This window comes from Pagrus major, chromosome 14, assembly GCF_040436345.1.
Source record: "Pagrus major chromosome 14, Pma_NU_1.0".
NCBI lineage: Eukaryota > Metazoa > Chordata > Actinopteri > Spariformes > Sparidae > Pagrus > Pagrus major.
In genome coordinates, this window is record NC_133228.1 from 17,165,613 (window position 1) to 17,180,053 (window position 14,441).

The 14,441-nt window shown below is 42.7% G+C and overlaps 1 protein-coding gene across 1 annotated transcript in view; it reads left to right on the plus strand.

Annotated features, from left to right (window-relative positions):
- sema3aa (sema domain, immunoglobulin domain (Ig), short basic domain, secreted, (semaphorin) 3Aa) overlaps positions 1–14,441 on the plus strand; it is a 34,816-nt gene that overhangs the window by 10,612 nt on the left and 9,763 nt on the right. The window contains exons 2-7 of the mRNA XM_073480307.1: positions 5,037–5,197; positions 6,937–6,999; positions 10,386–10,505; positions 11,320–11,410; positions 11,508–11,627; positions 14,083–14,225. Of these exons, the coding sequence (XP_073336408.1) occupies positions 5,037–5,197; positions 6,937–6,999; positions 10,386–10,505; positions 11,320–11,410; positions 11,508–11,627; positions 14,083–14,225 (698 nt within the window). The remainder of the gene's footprint in view (positions 1–5,036; positions 5,198–6,936; positions 7,000–10,385; positions 10,506–11,319; positions 11,411–11,507; positions 11,628–14,082; positions 14,226–14,441) is intronic.

Below are 14,441 nucleotides of genomic sequence, written 5' to 3' on the forward strand. Positions count from 1 at the left end.
TGAATTTTGAATGTAGCTCTTTTTTTTTTTCCCTGTTTTTTTTTTCTCCCTGGGGCTTTTTAAGACAAGAGGCAGGTTATTTTCCATAATGGAGTATGGCAGAGGGACAAATGATAATTTATTTGAATGAATTGCTTGTTTTCTCCTGTTTCGAGGGGTGTCCTTGAATATACAGTGTGTTTTATCACGGAGCGAATATGAAAAATGAAGACATGTAACCTCATAGTTAATGCATATATAGAATATAAATGAATGTATGTGGGATTAGCATATGATAAAACTGAAAACGTCCATCTTTCAATCACATGATTAAAGGTGCACTATGTAGTTTTGGGGAATAACTTTTAAAGATAAAACAAACTAAATAAACAAAGTCTTTGTTTTCATTGACTGAAAAAAACTCAATAAACAAACTGACCTTAAAGGACAACACAATTTCGTGCTGTTACTTTGTTTATATTTGGCGGACCCTGCCACCTTTCTAGCTTCAAACAGTGTTCCAGGGACCTTATTTTCCTCTCTGAACAGCTTGTTTATTCAGTTATGGTTAAGGTAAATATTTATGAGTTTGTATTATTACCTCATTAATATTGTAAATATTAAACTTCTGAGTTTTAATCTTCAAAAAACTACATAATGACCCTTTAACAAAGCTAACAAATCTACAAATGGAACCAAGGCAATGATTTCACTATATCTTTGAATACACACAAGTTAGTCTACATATTTGCATCTGTGTGTGTGTGTGTGCGTGTGTGTGTGTGTGTGTTTGCATACACCACTGTACCCACATGTGTGTCCTTTTAATGTGCAAAAGACAGAACGTGTGAGTGAAAAAGAGCAGACAGAGGATGTGTGTAACAAGAGAAAGTGGGATGGAAGTGGGCAGACTGAACAGAGTGTGTGTGTGTAGACGTGTGTGTGAAGTGAGTGAGTGTAATGCATTTTTACACACGAGTGTGTGTGTTTAAATGTGTACGTGTGTCCAGCGGCGAGTGTAAGCAGACTGTGTGTGGTGAGGAGGCTCGTGGCCTGTGTGCGCGCACGTACATGAGAGGAGGTGTGTTTTAATGTCTCTGTGTGAGTGTGTGAGTGTGTGTGTGTGTGTGTGTGTGTGTGTGTGTGTGTGTGTGTTTTGGGGGGTCCTGGGCCTGGGAGTGTGTTCGAGGTAGAAGCTGCTGAGTGTGCTCACTGTTCCACTAGTTCATGCTGCATAAGCAGAAATGCTGATTGGGTTACAACTTAGTCTGGGAAGAAGTGTGTGTGCGAGTGCGCGTGTGTTTGTGTGTGTGTGTGTGTGTGTTCAGGGAGAAGTGATGCGGTGTAAACATTTAGGTCAATATGAATATAATATGCATGTCAGTTTAGAGGTTGTGTGTACTTGTTTGCATTTTAAAAGCAGAGCGCAGTGAATTCGTGTCCGACCTGCTTCGCCTCTTTCGCCTGGTTATTATATTTTGTATGAGCTTTGTCGTGTCGAGCGCTCCGTATCTGCCCTCGCTCTCATTTCCAAACGAGCGCGTCTGTGTTTAGGTTGGAGGTCCTTAGGTGCTCACGCCCAGTTCCTCCGATTCTCCAAACACACACACAGCAGATCCCAGTTCAGATATAAAAAAAAAGCCTCTCTATGTGTATTTGTGCGCCCGCAGGCCACCGTGTCTTTGTCAGGGATCGCCACGTGTTGAAATAAGCGCGTGTGTTTTTCCTTCTCTGGCCCATCTGGGGTAAACCTTTCGTGACGGACCTCTGTGGCTGCCATTTTGGCCCACATTCCCTCTCGGCTCTCGGGTTCAGCTCCAGCCGCTCACTTTCAGATGACACAGGTCGTCGCAAATGGAGCCGAGACGACAGTGAAGAGGAGTTGAGATCTGTCAGACAGAGGATATCGTTGTTTGTCCTTGTATCTCTGTCCTTTTTTCTTTTTTTCTAATCTTTCCAAGCCCTAAACTGTTTATTTTTCCATTTCATTCCCATTTTTATGAATACCTTGGCTTTCTGCCACGTCCCATTTCTTTTTCCGTTGCTTCATCGTTGAAACATAAGACGACCTCCTCTGGCGTTCTGTCGACTGGAAATTACATTTCCTTACTTCCCTCCTCTGAGGCATATCTGATTGGTAAACTGAGAATATGGGGCTATCTGATTGGCCGCACATGATAACCAAATGGCTCCGACCACACTTCTTACCTTCAATATTCAATTCTTGCCATCGTAGTTTTGAGTATTGTAATATAAATGCGAATGCCAGGATGGAAGAAAGATACCTACACACACACATACACTCACTGAAACCCACACACATACGCTCAACCCATCTGTGGCACACTACAAATTCACACACATCCACAGACCTCCATTCATGCCCACACCCACCCACTCCATTTCCTCAGCCTACAAACTTAGCCTCGAGATCCGCCTGACGCAGATGAGCTGCAACCGTCTTTATTAGGTGACGACCACTCCCTCTCACGGTCCTCATCCACCCCGCTGGTACTCGATACACAGACACGGTCGACACGCCACTTCCTCCATCTCCCCTTCCATCAATCCCCTCTTTTATGTAGACACAGATGTCCAAGATCTTACACAGTGTGAGTGGGCGCAGATGGCTCCTATAGCAGCCCGTCAATCAGAGCTCTGTGGGGAGAGCAGGGAGATCACAATCCACCGGACTGTGTGCATGTGTGTGTGTGTGTGTGTACACATATATATACAGTATATACATGTTTGTGTGCATATGTGTGCCTCGTGCTGGTTTTCTATATTGCGTGCCTGCGTGTGTCCATGCTATACGGTGACAGTGATGATGATGGACGACGTCGGACTGTTTGAGGACCGTACCTGTGATGCAAATGTAGAGCACATGCTGCGTGTGCACTGGATCAATCAGAGGCAGATGCTTGAGGGGGTTAATTCAATTTCTGTTCATTTAATTATAAACTAAATGTTACTGTTATTATCATAATATTATAAAGAAAGCTACACAAATTGCTTGACAAATAGCCCATTAATTGTAGGAGCTGCAATTCAATTTGCTAAACGGTTGTTTTTGATTTTAATTTTAATTTAACATCTACATTTTTTAACAGGAATTTGGTCAAGTGAGGCTCTCCATTATAGAAAAATGTTGTAATTAAAGATGATGTGAGAGGAAAGAAAAGTAGCGTGAAGTGTTATCACCATCATCATAGAACAGTTAATAATCTAGATACATCACCTTAAAGTTTATTTATTTATTTATTACTAATTGCTATGCAGACAGCTGTATTGAATAAACACAACGGTATTAAAAATAAGTTGCAACTTTCTTTCCCTCACTTTCAAAACAAGATCAAGATCTTTACTACACGAGGCGGTGGTGCTCATACCGCGTCTGTCCACAGGGGCCGCCAGAATCAACCAAAAAAAGTTCCTTGTAGCTGCTTTAAAGGTGCAATATGTGAGAATTTATATATCTACTGGAGTTAGCATGCTAACCAACTAGCCCCGGGTCTGAAAACCTTTCTCTCCCAGTCATCCAAAGCTCCTGTGGTAGCGGTGTAAAACCAACACTCCTCCGGTTGTCCGGCTAGCTGCACGGCTAACTGAGCTAACAAGCTGAGAGAAGCTACAATCATGGATGTAAAAATAGAATACAGTTAGCCAATGTTAGCAGTTACTCAGTTTGATGTCCGATTCTTACATATTCCACCTTTAAATGAATATATTCAGATTATAATGCTTTAAATCAGATATTCTGGATCATCCACAGATTCACTTGAACACTGAAGCCTCACCAGTTACACTATAACTAATATAAATGAACCATGCTGTACTTACATGTGTTGTGACAAACAAAATCAGGGGGTTAACTTGGTCTCAGGAAGAGAGTGTGTGTCTTTGTTAATGTAATACTATTACTGTTACAGCTGATGTCAGAGGTGGTGGAGCTCATCTTCGGTGATTAAACGTTAACTGACTGTCAGAAGTCGGCCTAGACTCCAGCCCGTCTGTAAAGTCTTGTGCTGGTCTAGATTGGCTGCATGTTGTTATACACTTAAGGACTTTGTACACCTGAATGGATCAGAAATCCACGTGCTTCAGTGTTGATTTACATAATAACCCATTTACAGCGACATGCCACACACTCATAACTTACTGACACACAGTGTCTCCCCTGGCCCTGAACTCCATATGAATTATTCAACCAATCACACGGCTGAACAGTCTGAACCGTGTCCCTGATTAGGACATGCTGTGTTCACTTCAAAATGTCTCACGCTATACCTGACTGACGTGTGTCTGTACGGAAGTGTGTGTGGAAAAGCAATTATGGAAACATGGAAAATGTGATTTTTAATACAAGAGGGCATCTTGATTGTGGAAACACTTCAATTCCTTTCTTTTCTGACACCCGAATTATCAAGCATGCATGAAGTTATTTACACTTTTTAACATTAAAGAGAGAGAAACATGTACTTAAAGCTGCAATATGTAAGATTTGGCCACTTATTAAATTCATACTCAAAACAAATAGAGGGCAGCATATCACCAGAGTTACCGCTAACTGCTGCTTACTCCGCTGCCCTTAGTTAGTTAGTTGCGCAGCTACTGGTTCGGACTGGGAACTGGGGGACCAGTGTTTACGCCGCTAGCACAGAAGTTTGGACCAGGACGGGCTGTGGCTAGCTGGTTAGCATGCTAACTTCAGTAGATATATCTCTGCTACACAGTAAATAAACATCATAATCTCAAAACTGCTATTTACTCACATTCTGCTGAGAATTTTAGTAAATTTGTGAACATCTTCAACTTGAATTCTCACATAGAGCCCCGTTAATTTTGGCTCGCATATTTCACGTATGAATAATTTGCTGCAAATGTATTTTTTACATAATTCCTTTGCACACAGTCCTCAGTTTTGGTTCACTAACTTTACTTTTATGCAAGTTCTGTGATGTACAAATGTGGAGTCTGTTTTCTTTGTTTCTGTTTCTTTAATGATCTTGTACTCGTTTGTCAGCCAACACTAACTCTTCCTCCTCCTTCCCTTCCAGAGATGTTAGAGTCCAGTAACCTCGTCACCTTCAACGGCTTGGCCAACAGCTCGAGCTACGACGCGTTCCTATTGGATGAGGAGCGAGGGAGACTACTGGTCGGAGCTGAGGACCACCTCTTCTCATTCGACCTCGTCAACATCAACAGAGACATGAAACAGGTAAAAGTCAGATGTGCACTGGTTAATCGTGGGAACAGTTTTGGTTTATTTTGTAGGTTTTTGTGAGAGTTGAATGCAGTTCTCCTCTCCTCTCCTCTCCTCTCCTCTCCTCTCCTCTCCTCTCCTCTCCTCTCCTCTCCTCTCCTCTCCTCTCCTCTCCTCTCCTCTCCTCTCCTCTCCTCTCCTCTCCTCTCCTCTCCTCTCCTCTCCTCTCCTCTCCTCTCCTCTCCTCTCCTCTCCTCTGGAGTCCATTACACCATTTCTGTCTCCCCTCCCACTGTCTCTCGGTCCAGACAGGGCTGTCCATAACTTCATTACACCACCTGGACTAGGTTAACAGTCTTTTTTATCAGATTGGACTGCTTTCATAGACACACAAAACTGACACAGACTTGCTCGCAGGCTGCTGAGAGCTGAGCAGGAGTATGAAAGTGCTGAAAAATACATAGTCAATGCAGAGAGAGAGGGAGCTTGTCTCCGAATTCTTTTCGCCCTTGGCTCGGATGTGTATTTTTTCCCTCCTTTGTTCTGATCTTTGCGTCATTACGAGATAAAGACGAAAAAGCAGTGATTAAGCAAATCTAATGTAATTACCCTGAAATGTACAACGCAGATTCCCAAGAGAGGAAAACTCAGCTGATCTGGGCAGGAGATAAAGTCAAGGGATAGAAGGAGGAACGTGGACGTAATAATGCATGTGCATACATTTCCTTTGTCTGTCCACATCTGTGTGGCCCCCAGCGAAACGGTGAGCTCTATCGCACCCAATTCTTGAGTATATAATCACTTCCTTACAGATCACACATGCAGACTTGTACGTGTGTTTATAATTTACGTGACACCAGGGGCCACAGATGGATTTGTCTTAAGGACAGGACAAAGCCATCATTTATTTCACAATGAGTCCCATTTCTTCCAAAACAAAGTAGCAAAAAGCCTTCTTTCTCCTCATACTTGAAGTGAAAAACAGAACCATATGCTCGGGATTTGAACTGGAGAAAGGACTTTAACTTTTAAACACTATAATTTGAACCAGGAGCTGTTTAGACTATACCTTTTGGGATGCATGATATGGATTTTTTTCAGCTGATACTGATAATTGCCTGCTTCTCATGGCCAATAAGAAAACTGATTTCTTTACATTTTTTGATTTTTAAAGAAGTACAGCTCCAAAAAGATTTGTTGTGTTAGAACCTCCAGACTTTCTTCTTCTTCTTCTTCTTCTTCTTCTTCTTCTTCTTCTTCTTCTTTTTCTTCTTCTGAAGTGAATTTTCATAATTGGATAATCTTGAAGCGAGATAATCTTGAATATCCTCACATGAATGACTTGAAGAAGCTGTCTAGCTCGCTGATGTACAGTCCTAAAAGTTTCCTGATTTATTTTGACTTGCCTATGCCCGTCACCATGACTGAAGGCAAGGCTTGCCCATTGTATCCCCCACGAAAACAATTTAAATTGGATGAATGTAAATACTTTGATTACAAACTGAAATATTCCTTTACTCGTCCAGGACGACCTTATAATTCATGATTCTTTGAATAAAGAGAAATGAGGAAGTGAGTAACCGAGGAATCTTCAACATAAATACATGACAAATTCATAATCATTCTCCCGGAAATGTACAAATCCTGATTTCCTCTGATTCACTGCATTGACTCACTGTTTCATGAACCAACATGTAAATCTGTGCTCTCCTCCTCCAGCATAGTATGACTTTGTCACTCTCTCATTTGCACAGATTGCGTGGCCCGCCACCCCCTCCAAGAGGGACGAATGCAAGTGGGCAGGGAAAGACTTTGGGGTAAGTCCACACATGCAAGATGGCATCATCATTTGTGCTCTACAATTTTTTCTTCTATTTTTACACTAATTATACGGCTGGCCTGTGCAGTTCCATGCAATTCTTCAAATATCTCTGGGATGCATGTTTTGATGGAAATAATACAGCTGAGAAGAAGTTTGCCTGGATCCAGCAAAGGATCCCAGCTCGGATAAAAATGATTTAACGGTAGACTGTACTCTCTGCAGGCCATCCCCCCACTAATAACATGCTGTACGACAGATGTTTGGTCACGGAAAGGTGTACAATGACACATTACCTCTGAGGTTATTTGCTGCTGTTGGGAGTCTGTTTATGTACGTGCCTCAGAGAGTGCGCATATGTGCATATTTATGTGGGAGTGTATTGTTTGAGTTCTCGTTATCTAACGCGGCGTGTTAGCTCACATGTGCCATTCTGCACAAGTTTGCTGAGCACATACTGTACGCCACCAGCTCTGTTTGTGTGCACGACGGTGGTGGCGGTGGTGTGTTATCTTCATGTTGCTGTTTGGATAGGCCCTCTCTGTGTTGTATCTGATCTTAATTTCATGGCTGGATGAGTCTGGAGTGCATCGGCTGCAGGGTTTTAGGATTATCCAGAATTACGACGTCCTTTTTAAATCACAGAGGTTTTTACCGAGGTCCGACTTTGGCTTTTTCGCTACACTACACCTTCGCTCCGTCACACAGTGGAACAAAAAATGTGTTCTGGCAGCACAGAATCGCACGAAAACACAATGATGAGGTATTTGCGTGCTGTGAAAATGTTTACTCTGAAAATGAAGCGGTGAGAGCGGAGACGGAGTGCAGCATGGAGGGACCTTGATTAGGACATTACTAAAGCATTCAGAGCTCCCAAAGTGATGCATTTCTCCAAAACCACAATTTACAGCCGCAGAGCAAATGTAACAGCTGCCCTCCAAAATGCCTGATGGCTGTATCATTCTCCTTGGCAGGGCGAGTGTGTAACACTGCCCAGGTTGTTGCATTTGATTCAGTGAACAAAGGGTTCAGATGCTGGAGTGCAGATTCACTGATGTCATTTGCAATTATTTCTCCAGCTATTACGGATATTAAAGGAAAAATAATAGTCCGAAGTTATCCTACATTTCCAATGCATTTTCCATATTCAATTAGGGGCCTCAGCATAATCTCAAAATTCACTCAACTCTTCCAAATATACACAAACCCACACACAAATCTGTCCACCCATTTCTCTCATTGGAAGTCATCACCGGTACTCGGCCCAAAGAGAGTCATTCATTTTATCCAATAATGACTCATTTATCCTCTGTGGGTGTTGTGGTTTTCACATAATGACATGGTTTGTGATCAGGGAAACCGTTTTTCACCTGGAGGGCAAGACAGGGCCGCATGTGTGAGTGACTTGCGTAACTAACGTCTGTCAGTGGTTTAGGTGCGACCTACCTACCACATAGCTAATGAGTCTAACTCGAAGACAGCCGTGTAAAATCCTAAACAGAGCTGACTTTCGGGGGGGGGATTATAGGAGCTGGTGAAATGCGTATAATAAGGGCGTGAGAATGATGTGGGGGGACATGCGCTCCTGCTGTTCAACGGGAGGAAACACAGAGGGTAAAGTCGTTAAGTTACACAGTCGCAAAGACACAGAGAAGTGCAGGGCTGAGGTCAGCCACAAGACATTTAGTTTAGTCTTCCCCTGTGAACTCTGCAAAAGCCCTGGTTCTGAAATGTGTTGTACATCGGGCTAATGATAACATACACAGTTGGAAGGTGCTGAGTGCTTCAATCGACCCCGTGAGATACTTCCAGCATGCTACAGTATAACATGATGTGTATTACAGCGAAACCAAAACTAAAATATTTGGGACATCACCGCACCCAGCCAAGAGAGTCTCGGAAATATGCTAATTTGCTTTCTTGAGATTTAGACGAGAAGATCGATACCACTTTTTGTTTTGAAGCTGTAGCTAGCTTAGCACAAAGACTAGAAACAGGGGAAAACAGCTAGCCTGGCTCTGTCCAAAGGCGACACACTCTTGTTTGTTTAAATATTCAAAAACCAAAGTACAGAAATTACGAATTTGTGGTTTTACAGGGTCTTTTGTTCGGGACTTTTTCTTGGCGGGGTGCAGTGACTTGCAGGAAATCACCACCTCGGCAAAGAAATAGTCCTAATAATAATAGCCTATTATTAGAAAATAATAATAGCTGATTTTGTCAGAGCATGGGTAGCTGTTCCTCTCTGGTTTCATTCTTTATGCTAAGCTAAGCTAACGGGCTGCTAGCTCTGGCTGTGTAGTCTAACGTACAAGTCTCAGCAAGAAACGCCAAAAAGGAGAACAAAGACTGGGAGCTTAAACATGAGTTTCTGCCTTTTTCAATAATAGCAGGAACAAATTCTGGATTTTTTGGAAAAGGTTTGCAGTGTGCAATGCCAGAATCAATTTGTTGTTGCACTGGAAAATGTCATCACTCAAACCTGAACTCCATTGTATCCATTTATGTCTCATATGTGAGACATCATCAAACCATCAAACTGAGATGTCAGTGAGGTTTCAGGAGCCTGACGAGACACATGTGTTAAAGAGAGGAAGAAAGAAGGATAATTTGGCTGTCTGCGTGTGATGTGATGTGATGTGTGCGCTGCGTTTTCCAAATCCCCGACCAAATGTGTTCTTATTTGTTAGGTGGGATGTTCAGTGTGTATTTGTAATAAGGCAAACCCCGGGCTAATCTCTTAAACACATGTGGCCAAATCAGCTCCTCGAGGCTGCTAATAACACTCCTACATTAACCAATCCCGTTGATTAGCACTCTAATAAACAGTCTCACACCACTGGGACTATCAACATGTGCTGGAGAGCCAACCCAAACACCCCTCAGTAAATTCAAACATATGGATCATTAAAGACCTGATTTGACTTACAGGTGGGATTTCCTTGAAGGAGACTCAGTTTCATACAGCGAGTCTTTTCCAAATCAAGTGGAAAGTCCCGGCTTTACAGGGAATTCCAACAGAGCTTTCCTCTGCTTCCTATTAGTCTTTATTTTCAGTTGAATCGCGTCAGAGTTTCTTCTCTATTAAAAGTGTCAGCATTATTTTCATAAAGGATAAAACTTAATTTAAACTTTATGATATGTGGAGGTTAATGCTCACAGATGCAAACTCTTTTATAAAAAAATCCCCAACAGTTTAACTCACTTTACAAGGCTATATAATATATTTCGCTGGTAAGATTACCACATAAACAGAGACGGATATTGCAGACGCATGAATGTATATAAATGTATTTAAATCTCTTTGCCAGCTGTGTGTCTCACAGTATAAGCTTTACACTTTAGTTGGGGGTTTTGATGTTCCTTATCTCATTTCTTTTTCAGAGAGAGTGTAATAACTTCATCCGGGTCCTCCAACCCTACAACCAGACCCATCTGTACATCTGTGGCACAGGAGCCTTCCACCCCATCTGCGCTTTTCTGGAAATGGGCAAGAGGGCAGAGGTAATGCATAAAATGTGGGGGTTTTTTCTTCACATTTAATCAGTTATATATATGCAAAGGGTCATTTAGATCTCAATTGAGCTTTCATTAAAGCGTCTGGAAATGTGACAACAGTGTTATAGTAACTAATGAGAGAGAAAGTCCAATAGCGTTTCCCCTTTTAAAGAGCAGGCGGCTCAAACACACACACACACATTTTTTCTGTCGAGCGCAGCAGTAATCATTCCTTACATTGATTATCTCCTCATCTATGTTTTCTTTTGTGCGAAGACGTGGAAAAGAGTGGTAACTACATGGTTCGGAAATTAAACAACCTCTCCCCCACATAAAAGTTTAATCAGTCATCTTGATGAAGGTCTACAGGTTAATCAATGCACCAGCATGGGTTCTGCAGTCCGACAATGGTGAGGGGAATGGCTGCTCGCACCATGCGGGTTCTGAGTAAAGAGCACCCTGCATGACTTCACTTGAGTTTAAAGTGGTGTTGTCAGTAATTGATTTGAAGTTGGGTCTCTTTTGTAACTTTTCTTTTAATATATTCAAAGAATCTGAGTTTGAGCTGTGCATTTGCTGCTACTTTACTCCCCATTATTCCTTCTTGTTGCACAGTTGCAGAGACTAAAGTTGTTCTGTAACCAAGTTATCAATGAAAAAAAGAAATAGATCATAACTCATGTGTGGCCTGAAGTTGTTGTGCAGCGTGCTAAACTGAGGATTGGGTGTAATTTGAAACACAGGCTATAAATGCACCTTTAGCCGGGCTTAATGTGGCTTTCATTGGCCTCATGTTGAACTCTGACCCTCTCCACCACAGGACAACATCTTTCGACTGGCCTCGCATTTCGAGAACGGCCGCGGGAAAAGCCCCTACGACCCCAAAATGCTCTCGGCCTCACTTCTGATCGGTGAGTTTGATCTCTGCCTAGATTAGTTCCAGGAAGTGCACACATTCGATTCAGCGTCGGTCATTTGTTCCTAACTATTTACTTCTCTCACTGGCAGATGGAGAGCTGTACTCTGGCACATCTGCTGATTTCATGGGAAGGGACTTTGCTATTTTCCGTACCCTGGGAGATCATCATCCAATCAGAACAGAGCAGCATGATTCAAGATGGTTGAATGGTAAAAAAAATAAAATAAAATAAATAAATAAGTAATCAGATTTAGCATGGGAAGAAAGTCAAAGTTTGGGAAAAGTTGTGTTTTAGTCCCCAAGGGATGCATTTCCTGAAAAAAGTGGATCTGTGTGTGTTTCTTCTAGAAATATAGAGGTTTTGGGCCATTTTGGAAATACGCATATTAGCTTCTTCAGAGTTAGACAAGAAGATCAATACCACTCTCATGTCTGTACGTTCAATTTGAAACTGTAGCTGGCTGCTGGTTAGCGTAGCTTAGCATAAAGACTAAAAACAGGGGGAAACAGCTAGCCTGGCTCAGTACAGTGATGACAAATTTCAGATTTTTTTCTTGGCACAGTGCAGTGACTTGTAGGAAGTCACCGCACCCCGCCAAGAAATAGTCACAAATGTCACCTGCATGAAACAGATTAAATCTGTTTTCATTCATTATGCTAAGCTAAGCTAACAGGCTGCTAGCTCCAGCTTTAAATTGAATGCGCAGATATCTTCCCATCTAGTTTTTCTTCATGAAAAAAAATAGTTGTTTGCATTGAATGTCGTACCGGGGTTTTGTCACTGTAGTTTACTCAAATATGTTGCCTCTCCTGGTTTTTTTTAAGGGGCCATGTGCATCTACAAGCTCACAGTGGAAGCTGAAAATGTGTTTGGACTGCAAAAGCTAGATAATACACATTTCCAAACCTCACAAACTCCAACAAACTTTACTGTTAAAGTAAAATTGGACACTTGTGGCCTGCAAAAACCTCAGTACAAGGAGGAAGTAAACCCTTGTCATGGAGCATTTTTAAAGAAAGAACACCACTGAGCTTTTCAACAGGCTTTGAAGCATTAAATTCTCTCACAAGCCTCGAGTCTCCGATCATTTCCATTCGCGAGCAGACATCAGATATCAGAGCCCATTCACAAAGTCACTGGATTTGGCCTGTGCTGGTAAGATTACCGCGGCAGTGAGGGGTTATTGACCGTTCAGTCTGTCTGGCTATCTTTCGGCACCGCGGAGGACTCAGGGAGCCACAAAAGGTCAGTTTGAACCTTTCCCTCGAGCCGTGCCATCCCTTTTCCCCCCTCTTTCCCACAGAACTAATCCGCTCTCAGCTGTTTTCCTGTAGTGGAGTCAAATTCCTCTCAGTTCCTCTCAACCAGCCCCCCTTTCTTCCTTCCCCCCAGCGCCATCAAAAAAATCACAAACACCGCTCTCTGCAGCGCTGATTGCTGTGACATATTAATAAAGAGCGATTTAAAAAGGAGGAGTCATTGTTAGCGCCTTAATCCCCATCGATCTTTCACCTTGTTCAAACAAATACACATGGGGGATTGTATCCATCCGGCCCGGCAAAATCCCAACTCCTTCTTCCACAAAGGGGGGATTGTAATTGCATGGATTACTGGGATGGGGGATATTCTATTGAGCCTTTATCAACAAGGTTACATGGTACTCAAATGTAACAAGAGAGAAACTTGGGAATGAATCCTTAATAGCAGTCGATACTGAAAAGGATTTAGAGTTAAACAGTGGCTTTGGCTTTGCTGGTCTTGAATCGAGCAATTTATATACACATCTCTCCACCCTTTAATGCCCTCGCACTCAACGCCGAGGTTGGATTAAACCTCTGCTGAATAAAGTGGCCTTTTGTCAGGATTTAAACGGAATGAATTGTATGACCTCAGTGGTTGGCGACGCTGGCAGAAGCCTGTTTTTGTATGCGAGCGCACGCAAGGTTAAATTTATGAACGTGTAGATTTAACGGTATATTCACATTGGAGGTATGAAGCGTGTGTGGGGTACACATGATTCATACCAGAGGTCTCGCACCCTCGCAGCGCTTATAAATCTGCTTCCCACTTTGGCCACACTTGTCTTTTTCACAGCTACTCTATATCCTTAAGCGACCATGCAGGCGTAACATGGCACTGCTTGTTTCTCTGCAGCTAAACCCCCCGAGCTTTTAGACACAGGCTCGTTTTACGCGTGACGACGCCTCAGTGACTGCGGCCACTTTCCCCCTCAGTCCCCTCTTTCCCCCTAGAAGAGTTATCCCGGGCCCCGAGGCCTCGACCTCGCCCGTTTAGCTTTGATTTCCTCTCGCGCCTAAAGTCGGGATAAATGTATTCGAGTGCTACCCGGGACAATCAGAGCCATGTGTGTTTTGTGAGGATGTGGTCTAGAGACAGGGGTTATGTGGGATTTGGACTTGGAGTGCTCACTTGGGGTAAAGTCAGATACTGTAACAGCAGGGTGTAAAGTGAATGGCTGTTATTACTGAGCCGTGACTGGAGAATATCACGGGGGATTGGTTTCGGAGGTGTAAAATGGGGGTGAGAGGATTGCCGTCGGGGCAGAGGTTGGATCGTAAAGTATATTATATAGTATATTGTAAGTTTGTCAATGCGACTCAAGCATGTAGGAACAATGTGTGTGGTTTTTTTTCCTCCTCTAGACCCAAGGTTCATCGGCGTAAACTTGATCCCAGAAAGCGACAACCCCGAAGACGACAAGATCTTCCTGTTTTTCAAGGAGAACGCCATGGACGGAGAGCACACTGGCAAGGCTACCATCGCCAGGATAGGACAACTGTGTAAGGTAACAACACACACACAAACAAAACCTACCACAGAGACTCATATTCATTTCTTACATATCTGCATTAGGGCTGCAACTAAAGATCACCTTCATTAATGTTGGAAAATTGTGAAAAATGCTGATCAGACTTTCAAAGTGACGTCTTAAATTGCTTCTTCTGTCCGTTAGTCAGTCCAAAATCCAAAGACTGTTCATTTAAAATCATAATTGACAAAG